This window comes from Zingiber officinale, chromosome 9B, assembly GCF_018446385.1.
Source record: "Zingiber officinale cultivar Zhangliang chromosome 9B, Zo_v1.1, whole genome shotgun sequence".
NCBI lineage: Eukaryota > Viridiplantae > Streptophyta > Magnoliopsida > Zingiberales > Zingiberaceae > Zingiber > Zingiber officinale.
The window spans coordinates 28,087,068-28,102,700 of record NC_056003.1 but is presented as its reverse complement, the minus strand read 5'-3'; the positions used below and the strand labels follow the sequence as shown (position 1 = coordinate 28,102,700).

At 35.9% G+C, this 15,633-nt stretch overlaps 1 protein-coding gene across 1 annotated transcript; it reads left to right on the top strand.

Moving 5' to 3' along the window:
* Window positions 1–8,001: 8,001 nt before the first annotated feature.
* On the top strand, window positions 8,002–9,043 carry LOC122025554 (nudix hydrolase 17, mitochondrial-like). Its single transcript, XM_042584375.1, has 5 exons — window positions 8,002–8,121; window positions 8,210–8,324; window positions 8,411–8,494; window positions 8,589–8,720; window positions 8,824–9,043. Exons 1-5 carry the CDS (start codon window positions 8,045–8,047, stop codon window positions 8,902–8,904), a joined length of 489 nt encoding a protein of 162 aa, XP_042440309.1. The 5' UTR covers window positions 8,002–8,044; the 3' UTR covers window positions 8,905–9,043.
* The last annotated feature ends 6,590 nt before the right edge of the window (window positions 9,044–15,633 follow it).

The window sequence follows — 15,633 nt, the reverse complement described above, 5'->3', positions numbered from 1 at the left end:
TCTTTTTGTAACCATCATCATGATTTTAAAAGAGAGTTTTAAAATTAAATCTTTCCTTTTATAGCTTTCTACAAAAGATTAAGAGAAAGATTTGATATCTTTCCTTATTTGTAGTTAAAAGTAAGATTTTAATTTTAGAGAAAATTTTTCTTTTTGTAAATCATCCACATATTTTAATAGAGAGATTTTAATTTATAAAAGTTTCCTTTTATAACCAACCATGCAGGGAATTTTTTAAAGAGAAATTTTTATTTTAAAAATTTTCAAAAACAAATTAGAAAGTTTTAATTTTGTGTTTAAAACTTTCCTTGTATGTAGGGATTGAGGTGGCCGACCACATTGATAGAGAAAAGGAATTTTTTTTAATCAATTAAAATTTTCTTTCTATGGCAAAGAAAATAAGGAAGTTTTTATTAAAACTTTCCTTATTTGCCAAGACCAAGGAATATAAAAGAGAGGGTAGAGGTGTCTCACCTCAGAACAATATACATAAGTATTCCTCTCTTCTCTTCCTTGTGGTGGCCGACCCTCATCTTCTTCCTCTCCTCCTTTTCTTCTTCTTTGGTGGTCGGCGGCATCAACTCTCAAGGAGCTTATTGGTGGTCGGACTTTGCTTGGAGAAGAAGTAGAGAAAGGAGGCTTTGTTTCTTTGCATCCCTTGGAGCTTGGTTGGTGGCCGAAGACCTTCATCTCTAGGAGATTCTTGGTGGACGAAATTTGCAAGGAGAAGGAGGCTTGGGTGGATTCTCATCTCGGTAGATCGTCGCCCACACAACGTCCGAGATAAGAAGAGGAATACGACAGAAGATCGTGAGGTCTATAAGCTATAAAAGGTATAACTAGTTATTAGTTTCCGCATCATAACTAGTTTATCTTTTTGTTTAAACCTTGAAATACCAAACACAAGAAGCTAATGAATCTAGGTTATCGAAATTATGTTTTTGATTTTGTGTTTCTTTTGTTTTTTAAACTTGTGATTCGATTGTTCCTTTTGGTTAAACCTAGGGTTACTATAAGGAAATTAAATATTGAATTTCGTTGAAAGACTTTGTCTAGGAAGTGGTAGATGCTAACCATACCCAAGAAGGCCTAGTGCCTCGCCATGTTTAACCTGGAAGCCGATCTTTGAAATTAATATTTAATTGAATTTGTAACATGTGTGGATTTGGATCAATAATGTTAAGCATCGTTTGCGATCCAAGTCTAAACCACTAAGAACAGATAAGTTGAATTTGGAATCAATAATGTTAAGTTTTGTTTGCGATTCCAAATTTAATTTCTAAAGAACACAATAGGTTGTTAGGAATGGTTCAGGATTTGTACAAAATTTTTGTACAGAGGAACCAGTATGATATTTCGAGTAGCAACCAACAGATATATGTGTTGGTCCCTTGGGCGACCGACTAGAGGGGAGTGAGTAGCCTGCACAAAAATAAACACAACCTTTCTCGATCTTTTATAGCTTAGTTAAATAAAACACTTGCATAAAAAGAATTAAGAAATTAAATAAAGAAAAGAGGTACAATCAATTTACTTGATTACAACTGGGGAGGTTGTTAATTCAAGGAAGTTAATGGCTCACTAAAGTCTCCTTCGGGAGGAGAAGCCTTTTACAGCAGTCACAGCTCAAAAATAGGAAGCTAAATTCAAACAGAACTAATCACAAGTGTTGTTTCTCTAATTTCTTGTTCTTCTTAGCTTCTAAGACTAGAGCTGTATTTATAGTCCTGGTCGAGATGCCTGAAGGGGAATAAAACTTTATCCTCATCTCAACAGATCGTGTTTGACGCGATCCAGATAAAGATCATGGTTCGAGTGCTTCGGACTGGGTCGGGGCGCCCTAGACCGAAAAGTCAACATTTTGTTGACTTTCGGTCCCGGTCTTTTGCTCCGATTCCACTTGCCTTGGTCCGGCTCTTCTGCTCCGGTTCCGCTCGCTTGGATGATCTCGGTCATCGAGAATAGGGCTCACCTGAACCCAACTTCCGACCTTCGAGCAAGCTTTTGCTCTGGATTCTTGTCCCTCAAAAACACCATGCGCCTCCTTCTCGTTCGCCCCCATACTCTTCCGCAGCACCTCGTCTTTCGAACGCACCGAGCCCGTGGGCTCTCTCCCGTGTTGTCCTTCTCGCTAGCTGCGTCTTTTGCTGGACTTCCTGTGCTCCTAAGCTCTTGCACACTTAGACATAGGGTTAAATACTAACATTAACCAACATGACCTAATCTAGCTTGTTTGATCACATCAAAACTGTCTTGGGCACCAACAATATGAGTCCTTATAAAGGCGAAAATATAAGGAATTATCTTAAAGACTTTTGCCAAACTCGGATATTGCAACAACGTGCACCAAGAAATTTGAAAGAAAAATTCAACTTCTACCACAAACGAACATTTGGAGTTTGGAAAGAAAGATGGAATATTTTGGCTAATAATCCTTATTATCATATTGATACACAAAGAGAAATTGTTCTGGCAACAATGGTCATTCACAACTATATAAGAACAAAAAAAGTTTCAGATGAGACATTTTGAATAGCTGAGTATGAAAGTTATCAACCTTCTACTAAACGTAATATATTTATAGCAAACTCTACCGTGGAGAATGAAGATAATCCTAGCAATATATATTGGATAACAGTGCATGATTCAATTGCTATGGAAATTGGAAGAAGTGAACGATAATTTCAGTGATAGATTTTTTATGTTTTTTGATATTCTGTCATGTATTTAAAGTCATATTTTATTGGATGACAATACATTTTTTTTAGTTCTAATTGTTTCTATCTTTTTTCTTAGGATTTAAAAAAACAAAAATATCCAATATATTATCCATCAAGTTTTAACTACAAAATATATATATATATATATATATATATATATATATATATATTGGTAATTTTGTTAATAAAAAGATATTATAATACCAAGACATCAATATTTTTAAGTTGTTTATAATAAGTTCATTTAAACACTTTTGTAGCTTATTTTTAAAATAAAACCTAACAACTTATAAGTTGTACAAGCTTATAAGCTGTTTTTAATAAGTTCAGCCAAACACACTCAATTGGAATGAATGAAATGATTATGTGTGTGAATGGTTAGAAGAACCTATTGGTTTAATCAAATCTCAACTATTAAGTTGAATTGAATACTTTAGATCGTTTCCCTTTCCAAGGAACGTAACACAATATCTCTTTATTTGAATGTCTTCCCTTTTGTATTCAATGGCTAAGATTAAGCCATCTAAAGAGACACTTATGCCTTTTTATTTGGATGAACCTGATTTGTCTATCTTAAACTTGACGATAGACCTGACCACGATTCGGAATTGATGGTTCGATGGCTTGGAATCGCTAGTTTGACAGTTCTTGACAGCTCCACCCTTAACTTTAACTACTCAAGACAGTTACGGTTCACGATTTGATTCACAATTCGCCATAGTTTGCCACGGTTCAAGATTATTATATTAAAAAATCTAAAATTTATTTAAAAAAGGATTTACACTTATTTAAGTTGTCTATGTATCCCCTTAGGGTATAGGAGAATCAAAGTTCACGTAGTTCTTTTATATTTTTACCCTTTTATATTTGGCAGTGACATTGTTACTTACTTCCATTTCCCGTTCCTGTTGTATTCATTCCTTCGGTATCAAAATTTTTGATTTCCTCATATGAAAGTTACATTCCTTAGATTCTTTTCTAGGCTTTGGTCCAATCGTCGAGTAATACTTGAGCTTCCAATGAGTCGGGAGACAAAGTTTATTGTCATTCATCTAATATGTTGTCATTGGCATTGAACGTTTGCTCTACAGCAACAACTAGCACTAGACAAGCTAAAATTTCTTTAGCGATCACGGAGAGGACGAGAAAGCTTTGAGCCTTCTATTACCACCACTTTAAGATATCCAAATTTTTGTTATATGCTTTATTAAAATCAAAAGAAGTCATAAAATAATTCTCAAGTTCTTGTGTGGTTAAGGATCCTCATAGATGTTTCATCCGTTTTTTAAAATAAAAGTTATGATTTTGTAAGTTTTAAATTACTACTTGATCCTGTCTGAAACTGGAGGAGATGACAGATTTGGAAAGGTGTCGATGTTATTGATCGGGAGAAGACTTTGCATGGGAGAAGAAGATGATAAGCTCGAGTCGAAAAGGGTTTCGAGTGCCTTCCTCCTCTCTACACACAGGGAAAAGCAAGCCCACAGAACATTATGGTAAAAACAGGGAAAGGTTCCCTAGCGTTGGGCCTCTGATGTTCAAGTTAGTAGATAATCGAGCGAAAAGTGGAGAAGAACTATGGTTAAACTGAGTGTACGTAAATGAAGAGTAATCTTGTGCTCTAGTATGTAAAACGTCCCTCTAGAGGAGAGAACCCCCCTTTTATATCACCGCTTATAACTCCGTAATAATGAGGTGATAGGGAATATTTGGTGTTAGAAGATATCAGATAATGGAAGGTGTATAGTTTAAAATTTATACAGTTATCCTTTAAGGAATCTTCTGTTATATGTATATGAGCAATCTCGTATAATCTTCGCACTAATGATAGAAGTTGTATAATCACCTTCGTAAGAAGGTTCCATTGAATACATATGTTGTAACCAAAGAATATTCTCTGATAACTAACTGTTATTCTAACAATCTGTTGTGATTCTCTGACAATATTGTCTCCTGGAATATAGCCTGGATGGATACTTAGAAGAACTAGGTATCCTGACCATCTCTATGTCCGTCTGGCTTTGTAATGAGAATAGCTTTATGTAATTTGCCATTTGAAGAGAGAGTTGAATCCCATAAGTATGACTGACCATAAGTTCAGTCACCAAAATGCTCATAGGCTCATGCTGAAGATCTGCTAAGTAATGAGGAGTCAAGTCTCGTAGGTTTGATCATTTCTAGAACTGATTGGTCGTATGATGGGAGACTGACTGTTGTATAAAAAGGTGCTTGGACTCGTAGGTATAACTGACCTTGTGACGGTCTGATTTATATTGAAGGTTGTATTGCACTGTAGGACGACATGATCTGTAAGCTGAAAGTAATATTGCAGAAGTGAAGAACTGAACCTTATATGTTCAATCATCTTCAAGGCTGTTCGGATTTAGGATTTAGTCTATATGTCTTGACACTGAATGGAGAGATAGGTCTATTAAGCCCGCTCGTCTATAGAGATGTTTGACCATATATTGAGAGCAAATACTAAGCTTAAATATACCCGGTCGACCTTTGGGTAGGCCAGATATATAACAAAGTTATTCGGTGTAAGTCATGATTTTGACTGACCTTTATGTCGACCGGTTGTTCACAAGTGGAGCATTGATCCTTCAAGCATGACAAACCTTTAGGCTGATCGTCCTTATATCGAATGTCCTAGTGTCGAGTAAGGAGCCAATCCCTGATGAAGGTGATGCCTTGGCTACGATGTCACTCTCCTTGACTTTGACCTCTACATTACTTCTGGGTCCGCTCGTAACATCTCATATCACTACTATTAGTTTGTATATCACATCTCGTATCACTACTAATTCATCAATTAAATTATTTTCTTGTTTTACTAATTTTTTAATTGTACAAGTGTAGTCTCATGAATACGTTTAACACATGAATTAAGAGATTCTTTACAAAAATCTTGAAATATGCATTTAGATTCAAAATTAAAAGAAAGATGTTTTAGGGAAATAAATTTAGCTAATGATTCTCTTAATTTATTATCAGAATATAAAATAAATCGAAATAAGTACTATCGTTAGTTGAAGAAAATCTAGATAATTATGTTTGAAAACGTTCAAGTCTATATTCCATCGGGTGCTTCGTTCCTACGTGTTGTTTCAACAACTCATAGCTGCTGCCAGCTTGAAATTTATAAGAAACATTACAGTGCTTATATTTTACACGTAATTCTCTTGACGGAAGAGTGATATTCTCAAAATGTTTAATGGAAATAGAAGATTTTAGATGAGGAATTTTTCGAATCTTAGAAGTAATTGCATCAGTATTTCCTTCTGTTTTGGGTGTCGAAAGGTGCTTGGTCTCATCATCAGTGGATTGAATGTTAGGGTCCTTGTGTGGATTTACTATTTCATTTCTTTTTCGAGATTGAGATGATGAGCCTCCATGGCCTCCTTTATTATAGTTGAAAGTTGGAAACGAAAGTGCATAAAAATGGAGACTTGGAGTCGAAAATGTGCAGAGAATGTGAAATTTATAAGAAGAGTAGAGAAGATGTGGGTGAAAATGATAAAATGAACTCTTTATTTATAGAGTTAATTTAGATAGTAACAGACACTAAATTAAATCATAGTTAAAAAATGATTAAATGTAGGGCTGAGCATTCGGTCAAAACCAAACCGACCGAACCGAATAGACCGAAAATCGAATAAACCAATTTTTTTTCAACCAATCGAACCGACCGAATTCTCTACAAAAATCGAACCAATATAAGATCGGTTAATTCGATTTTTGACCGAATTAACCGAATTTTAAAACTTTATTTGATTTTAATTAAAAAAAGAAGAGATTTTATTTTATTTATTATATTTTTAAATAAAAATAAATTATTAAATATTTTTATTCGGTTTAATCGGTTTATTCGGTTTAACCGAATTACAAAACTTAAAACCGAAACCGAACCGAATTCATCGAAAACCGAACCAAATTTAAAAAAAAAACCGAAAATCGAATTAACCGAACCGAATTCCTAAATTCGATGGGTTCGGTTCGGTTAATTCGATTTTACCGAATTTTTGCTCACCCCTGATCTTAATCGTTAAAAAATTACTCAAAAAACCATCCCCCAACGGTTATGAACTGCTAGTTCCAACGGACAAAAAAAATGGAATCGATGGGTAACCAACAGTCCATCAATTTTTGAGGGATGGAATCGTAACCGGCCTGGTCTAACGACCAGTGTCAACGAACAATTGGCCTGTTGACCTAGTTATGAGTCTGGGCTAAACCCGACTCGGGGTCATGCCTAACCACAATCTAGATTAAGTCATGTCACATGTTAAGTGATCTTTAATTTCTCACTCACACAACACCACCTCCACAATTAAATAAGTAGAATTCTCAGCCTTTGAAAGATTGAGTTCACGTTGAATAAGGCATCTCTAAGGCAAGATTCGTGAAATGAGAAAGCTTAATAAAAAAAAGGTTCAATGTAGGCGTTCTCATTTTAAGAGTAATCGTGAAATATTAAAATTGGCTTTTTTTTCTCAAATTTGAAAGGATAGGTGGGACCCACAAAAGAGAGTATTATTTTTATTTTTATCTTATTATTATTATTTTTTAAATTTAGGTATCTGATTAATTCCACATATATATGACTATATGGAGGATCATTAAAAATAAATAAATCATTTAAAACTCCGACGATTGTAGATACGCTGGGCGTTCAAAGATTCATGCAACCCTCGTTGCGGCTTCTGCGCCGTCGACGCTGCCACCCAAAGTTGCATTCAATCAGTGTCCTCCTTTCTAGAGAGGCCACATTGATCTCGTTGCAGCCGCATGCATATATGCCTGCCTGGCTGCCTGCATGCGTGCATGCGGCTCGGACACCTATCGCTCTTTCCTTCTTTCTTTCTCTTTTTCCCAACCAAACGATCGGCCGCCACGATATTTGATCACGTGAAACACAATAACACAAGACGAAATGGCTGACTTGCAATCGCTCAGATTTCCTCTTTGTTGTTTTGTCTGGCGGTCAACGGGTGGCCGGCCTTGATTCACCTCAGATTTCAGTGCATAAATACATATATATATTTATCATATGAGGCCCCGAGGCCGTCGACAGAACTTAATCGTCGGTCTCTTCGAAACCTATCGTTATCACTCATCAATCTGTAACGTCTATTTCTTCTTCCTCAATTGGAAACCGTCAGAACTACTTTATGCCGACGCATGTCCCCGCGTACGTGTCGATGGACGCTACTCTCCCTCGGTCGTCCATTTAAACCCCTCGCCCCGCACCCCTTCCTTCAGTCTCCATCGGTCCTTCCTTCTCTCCCTCCCTCCCGCAGAATTAAACTAGTCGAATTAAGATGGTGTCGTCGATGGCATCCCGGCAAGGCCGCCAGTTGCAGCGTTACAGCAAGTCTGGACGACGCCTTGTTGTAGGGTACAGAACATAACATACATACATTAATTAGTGGTTTAATTTTAGCACTTCCGATCGATCCGTCGTCAATGCGCATGTTCATGAACAGGTGCATCCCATACAAGTTTGATCTCGGCGACCACAACGACGACGACGAGCCTTCGGTGCAGGTTCTCATCATCACTTCTTCCAAAGGCAATAATAATGAGTTTATGTTCCCAAAGGTAATGGGATTATATTAATTAGTGTCTAATTAATTATCCAATATTCATGCATGAATTAATTAATACGTTGTCTTGTTAATTCTCAGGGAGGCTGGGAAACTGATGAGACTATAAAGCAAGCGGTCTCGAGGGAGGCAATGGAGGAAGCAGGAGTGCAAGGCACTATCCAAGTATATATATATATACACACACACCATTAATTTTTCTGTCGAATTCTCCTGCTTAATTAATTAATTAACTAATTGATTAATTAACTAATTGCAGGGAAGAATTGGGACGTGGGTGTACAAGAGCAGAACGCATGAAGCACACTACCAGGCAATCATGTTCCCCATGAAGGTCACAGAGGAACTCGCCCACCAGTGGCCGGAGATGCATCAAAGGCAACGAGCATGGGTACATATATATCTACATGCATGCCGACAATAACAATTGATCGATGTCCTTAATTTTGTTAGTTCTGATGAAACTAATGATTTATCTTGTATATATCTTTAAGGTGTCGATTGCTGAAGCCAAGGAGAGATGCCGCCATTGGTGGATGAAGGAAGCATTGGATAGAATGGTGAAAATGATATAAATACATCAATCAGGGAACGACTCTACTCGATTGATCGAGCGTATCATTGTTTATTTATTTTCTATCTTTAACAGTAGCGATAGCAAGAGACAAATATAGAGCATTTGGACACTATGAAATAATTTTTCCTTTCCACTAATCAGTTTTTGTCCTTTATAATCATTGGCCACCAAATACTTTTATTTTCTTTTGGAAGCATTTTCATAACTCTGTCATTGCTGACGTCCAGTTTATAAATAAAATAATGAGTTAGAGTCTGAAATAGTTCACTACATTTATTTTGAGGAAAATAAATTCTTTTTATTTTCGTGACATTTTTTATATATTTCATAAAATATTTTAAATTATAAAATATAAATATATAAATATCTATGCTCCCTCTTCTTTCGTTTTGAGTTAGCAATGTATTTGTCTCTGGCACATGGTACCACGATAAAATATTTAAATTGTCTTATATCCGTAATTTGAATCCTAGTTATCATGTATTTGTAAAAATTTTTCCTCTAAATGAGGATGTAATTAAAGGATATTGAATTTCTGGATTGATTATCGCGAGTGCTTATCGATTTACTCTGATAGCTAATGGAAAATTTTTGTTGAACTGAACTTATCACCTAGAGATAATCAATAAAATTAATTGAAATTATCTGGGATTATCCATTTTTGAATGAGCAATCTATCAAAAATGGAACTGATCGCTTCGTAATTGAATCTGGACTAATTAATGTTTTTAGGATAACTGAACCAATTGAACTTTATTACTAATATTGTGGTAAAAAGATGAATATGTTTGCCCCTAGTATTCCTGTCAATCCGTTCTAAGGTCAATACGAAAGAGATAAATCACGGACGACTATTAACATTTGGAATAGTGACTATCACATACTTTATTACTAATATTGAACCGATATAAAATATATTAATTTGGCCCGTTAACGAATTAATCAGTTCTTTAGAACTCAACTTTATCAATCAAGTGCACATACTATTCTATTATTTGATTTATGAGTTACGCAATTGCCGTCTTGTTCAAATACAATAGTCGAGTTTAATCAATTTAACCAAATTCAAAATTTTAAAATAAAGATCGAACATAAATAATCCGTGTCAAATTTCCAAATTGAACAATTATTTCTCTTGTTATGCCTCTGTCTTGCCACAACTTCGATTACTTCAAAAAAAATTTAGACTTGGTAACATATCTCACCCTCTTTTTCATTAAACTCATCTTGCCCTCGGGGCTACGCTACACTAGAATAACGTCAAATTATCACTAAGACATCCGTTTGATCCCTAGCTACGGAGGATATTTGTAGAAAATTTTCTTTTAAATATGACGCACAATCATGGAATGTTGGACTGCTTGACTTTTAGGCTACTCGCCGCAAGCACTTTCTAATTTACCCTAGTAGTAAGTTATAAACTTCCGTGAGATTGAGCCGTCTACCATGAGCACTTCCTGATTTACCATGACGGCCAATGAAAAACTTTCGTCGGGTCAAACCGATTGTCGTAGATTCAGTGTTACCTAATTCAATATATTTTTTTCATTAAACTCATCTTACTCAGTGGCAAAAGGTGATTCATTCGCCCTCAGCGTTACCGCCAATCTGTCTCTAGACTAACACGAAAGAGATAAATTACGAATGACTACTAACCATTAATACAAATGGTACATGAGGCGAAAACTCATCTTCTTCGTTAAAGATTAAGTCAATCTCTTAATTGAACTCAATCATTGTTGTGATATCACAGCGAAGCGTAGCAGTGTAAAAAATGATGTTTAAAATTTTCATTAATATATTTTTTATACGATGTTAAATTATTTTTGATAAAAAAAACTCATTTCTATTTTTTTTTTATAATTCAGTGTTCAAATTTTGCTTTTGATCTTAGAAATGTAGAGCACAATTATATATAAATGTCAACTTTTATAGTATTTTATCTCATTTGAAATTCAAATTTCGCTTTATCACTGCACTACAGTAGTTTGCAGTGTTGTTCGTGACAGATTTCGTCGTAAAATAAATTTGCAGCTATTTTTTTTTAAAAAAGTATTCATCGTAAGATGTCCAATTTTTTCCAGTGATGGCTGCTGGTAGTGGATGATGCGGTTACAAACTGCCCAGTTAGTCTATATTTAATCGAAGAAAGAGTTGGGGGAAAACTCAGAAGAACATCTAGAGAGCAGGAATTATCCGAGATGATTTAGGATAATACTAAATGGTTAGAATTTAGTCGGTTAGATTATCAAAGATATTTTTGTTAGATTATATAATTTATTAGAATTATTTGTTTATAGTCTTGAGGACAATTTAATCTTTTACCTTTTAAGTTTAGGGTTTGTTTAGATTTTTTCTTTAGACTTTTTCTTGTAATTAACTATATAAGGCCTTGTACTCTTTATCTTTTGATTCATAAAAATAAAGATGGCTACTCTTTTTCTTTGTCGTTAATTTTTATATGGTATCAGAGTATTTATTTCTATCTTTTTGATAATTTGATTGAATCATTGTTAATTCGATCCACAATTTTCGCGGATCATACAGTTTTGATTGAGTTCCTTTTGTTTTCGCAATACTTGGTTTTGTTTGGTGTTCGATTATTCTTGAACACAATTTGTTCTATCATCATGAGTGCCCGCACAGAAGATTCGCTTCAATCGATCAGTGTTCGATTGGATGGAAAAAATTATTCGTATTCGGGATATGTTATGAAATTTTTTTTTCGAGGAAAATCTATATGGGGATATATTTCAGGTGTGCGAGTTCAACCTACGGACATCAATGCTGATGATTATGCAAAGTCGTTAGATATTTAGGAGACCGATAATGTGAAGATTATTACGTGGATCAATAATTCTGTTTCACACTCCATTGGTGCTCAATTGGCCAAGTACGAGACAGCCAAAGAGGTTTGGGATCATTTAGCAAGATTATACACGCAGTCTAACTTTGCCTAACAATATCAATTGGAAGCAAATATCCGCGCGCTTCGACAACAAGATATGGGCATCCAAGATTTTTATTCTGTCATGTCAGAACTATGAGATCAGTTAGCACTCACAGAATCCTCAGAATTGCGAGCATTCCCGGCTTATGTTACTCGTAGAGAAGAACAACGTCTGGTCCAGTTCTTGATGGCTCTTCGCGATGACTTTGAAGGATTGCGTGGAACAATTTTATATCGTAGTCCTCTCCCTTCTGTTGATTCAGTAGTACATGAATTGCTAGCTGAGGAGATTCGCCTTAAGTCCCAGGTTGATAAGAAGACTATTGCGTCATCTACGCCATCTGTTTTTGCAACACCACAGCGGTCTATGCCGCATAATCAAAGTAGGTCGACTTTGAAGGTTTCTATTGATGAGTGTGCTTATTGCAAAGAAAAAGGGCATTGGAAGTCTCAATGTTCATTACTATTGAACAAAGGTAAACAACCGCAGCAACTTCTAGTATCGATTTGTCATCTTTCCGATTGAGTCGTTCTTCTTCTGATTTTTATTTGTGGCATACTCGTCTAGGTCATGTTTCAACCTCTCGTTTACAATTTTTAGCTTCATCTGGAGTATTAGGAACTTTAAAAAGTCATGATATTTCAGATTGTAGTGGTTGTAAACTAGCAAAATTTTCTGCACTACCTTTCAATAAAAGTCTATCTTTTTCTCCTAATCCTTTTGATCTTATTCATTTTGATGTGTGGGGGCCTTCTCCTGTTACTACAAAAGGGGGATCAAGATATTATGTTTCTTTTATTGATGATTGCACTCGCTATACTTGGGTTTATCTTATGAAACACAGATCTGATTATCTTACCATCTTCAATAACTTTAAAGCTCTTGTCAAAACTCAACATTCAGCAGTTATCAAGTGTTTTCGTTGTGATTTGGGGGGTGAATAATCAGAAGTTATCAAGTGTTTTCGACATCAAACATCATGTCGAGAAACACCTGAACAAAATGGGGTTGCAGGGAGAAAACATAGACACCTTGTTGAGACAGCCCGTTCTTTCTTATTGTCTGTAGATGTTCCTAGTATTTTTTGGGGAGAAGCAGTTCTTACTACTACTCATGTAATTAATAGGATTCCGACTTCTCATAATTCGGGTTTGTCTCCTTTTCAAAAATTGTATGGTCATACTCCTGATTATTCCTCTTTTCGTGTTTTTGGTTGTACATGTTTTGTTCTTCGACCACACATCGAGCATGATAAATTATCCTCTAAGTCTGCTTTGTGTGTCTTCCTTGGTTATGGTGTTGGTCAAAAGGGATATCGTTGTTTTGATCCAGTCAGTAAAAAATTATATGTCTCTTGTCATGTTGTGTTTCTTGAGCATATTCCTTTCTTCTCTATACCTCTTCTATCACATGACATGACTCATGTAGATCTTATTCGCATTGATCCCTTCAGTACAGACACCGACGAAGCCTCCCCCACGGCTACTCTTCCATATGATAGCTTCAGTGAATCTGGTATTCTCGAGACACCAACTCCAACTCCACCTCCCCTCCTGCGCCTGTTCCATCACCTCAAGAGATTGCGGACAATCTTATTCATCGGTCTACACGTCCTCATAAGTCTACTAGACTACCTGATTTTGCTTATTCTTATTATTCCACTTCCTTTGCTTCTTTTGTTGCCTCTGTTCATCGTCTTTCTGAGCCTTTGTCCTATAGAGAAGCCGTTGGTAATCCTCTTTGGCAGAATGCTATGGATGAGGAATTAACTGCTCTGCATCATACTCATACTTGGGATTTGGTACCTCTACCACCAGGAAAATGCGCCATTAGTTCTCGTTGGGTCTATAAGATCAAAACTAAATCTGATGGTTCTATCGAAAGGTACAAAGCTCGTCTTGTTGCTAAAGGTTACTCTCAGGAATATGACATGAATTATGAGAAAACTTTTGCTCCTGTTGCTAAAATGACCACTGTTCGTATGTTGATTGCTGTTGTCTCTGTTCGTCAATGGAAAATATCTCAGATGGATGTCAAAAATACTTTCTTGAATGGTGATCTTCAAGAAGAAGTGTATATGATGCCTCCTCCTGGAGTTTCTCACCGATCTGGTGAAGTTTGCAGGCTTCGCAAAGCTCTCTATGGACTCAAACAAGTGACATGTGCTTGGTTTGCGAAGTTTTCCACAGTGATTTCCTTACTTGACTTTCGTTCCAGTAATCATGATTCAGCTTTATTTGTCAAGAGTACGCGTACAGGTCGTATACTTTTGTCTTTATATGTGGATGACATGATAATTACCGGTGATGATTTTAATGGAATTGAGTCCTTGAAGTTTGAATTAGCTCATTGTTTCGTTATGAAAGACTTGGGATTATTACGCTATTTTTTGGAGATCGAGATTGCCTCTTCACCTAAAGGCTATCTTTTGTCTCAGTCAAAGTACATAGCTGATCTATTTGAGCGTGCACATCTCACTGACAACAGGGTAGTTGATACTCCACTTGAGACTAATGTTAGGTACTCTCTTTCAGATGGTTCTCCTTTGCCTGATCCTAATCTCTACCGTACAGTTGTGGGGAGCTTGATGTATCTCACTGTGACTCGTCCTGATATTGCATATGCTGTACATGTGGTTAGTCAGTTTGTCATTGCACCGACCACAGTTCATTAGGCTACTGTTCTTCGCATTCTTCGGTATCTTCGAGGAACTCAGTTTCAGAGTCTTTTATTCCCTTCTACTTCCTCGTTAGAACTTTGTGCATATTCTGATGCTGATTGGGCAGGTGATCTTACGGATCGTAAGTCGACCACCGGCTTCTGTATTTTTCTTGGAGATTCTCTTATCTCTTGAAAGAGCAAGAAGCAAGATGTTATTTCTAGATCCTCCACAGAAGCTGAGTATCGTGTCATGACTACCGCCACTTGTGAGATTGTTTGGCGACGTTGGTTGCTTGCAGATATGGGAGTTTTTCTTCAAAAACCTACTGCTCTTCATTGTGATAATCAAAGTGTCATTCAGATTGCGCAATATAGTTTTCATGAGAGAACGAAACATATTGAGATATATTGTCATTTTACTCGTCATCATCTACAGTTTGGCACTATCACACTACCTTTTGTTTCTTCCTCACTACAGATAGCTGATATGTTTACCAAGACTCACTCCGCTTCATGCTTCCGGTTTTTATCTGACAAACTCTCAATGCTTCTGACGTAGCATCGTGAGTTTGAGGGGGGATGTTAGATTATATAATTTATTAGAATTATTTGTTTATAGCCTTGAGGGCAATTTAGTCTTTTACCTTTTCAGTTTACGGTTTGTTTAAATTTTTCTTTAGACTTTTTCTTGTAATTAACTATATAAGGTCTTGTACTCTTTATCTTTTGATTCATAAAAATAAAGATGACTACTCTTTTTCTTTGTCGTTAATTTCTACAATTTTAATAATATTATATTTATATATTAATTACATATATTACAATTCATTTCTATTCGATCAAATTTTGATCAACAAAATTTACTGTTCGTTGTAATCATCTTTGTGACGGTAAGCACAAACAACAAGAAGGAACAACACCTCCTAAGAGTGTTTATGATTTTATAAATTACAATATTCGTTCATGCATCTTTAAGATTCAACAATGGTATGAGAGCTTTCTCAAGTTGAAATGCATGTTCGAGTTAATTATATGATCATGTTCGATAATCATGATGCTACGAAATTCCTGCTCGTTCATGAAAAAGAACGTCGCATGATTGCATGCGATTGCAA

Bases quoted from the DNA above. Each gene is read 5' to 3' on its own strand.
- LOC122025554 (XM_042584375.1), top strand. From the start codon at position 8,045: ATGGTGTCGTCGATGGCATCCCGGCAAGGCCGCCAGTTGCAGCGTTAC. The intron at 8,122-8,209 runs GTACAGAACATA...GTTCATGAACAG, and splicing joins GGACGACGCCTTGTTGTAGG to GTGCATCCCATACAAGTTTG. The intron at 8,495-8,588 runs GTATATATATAT...AACTAATTGCAG, and splicing joins GAGTGCAAGGCACTATCCAA to GGAAGAATTGGGACGTGGGT.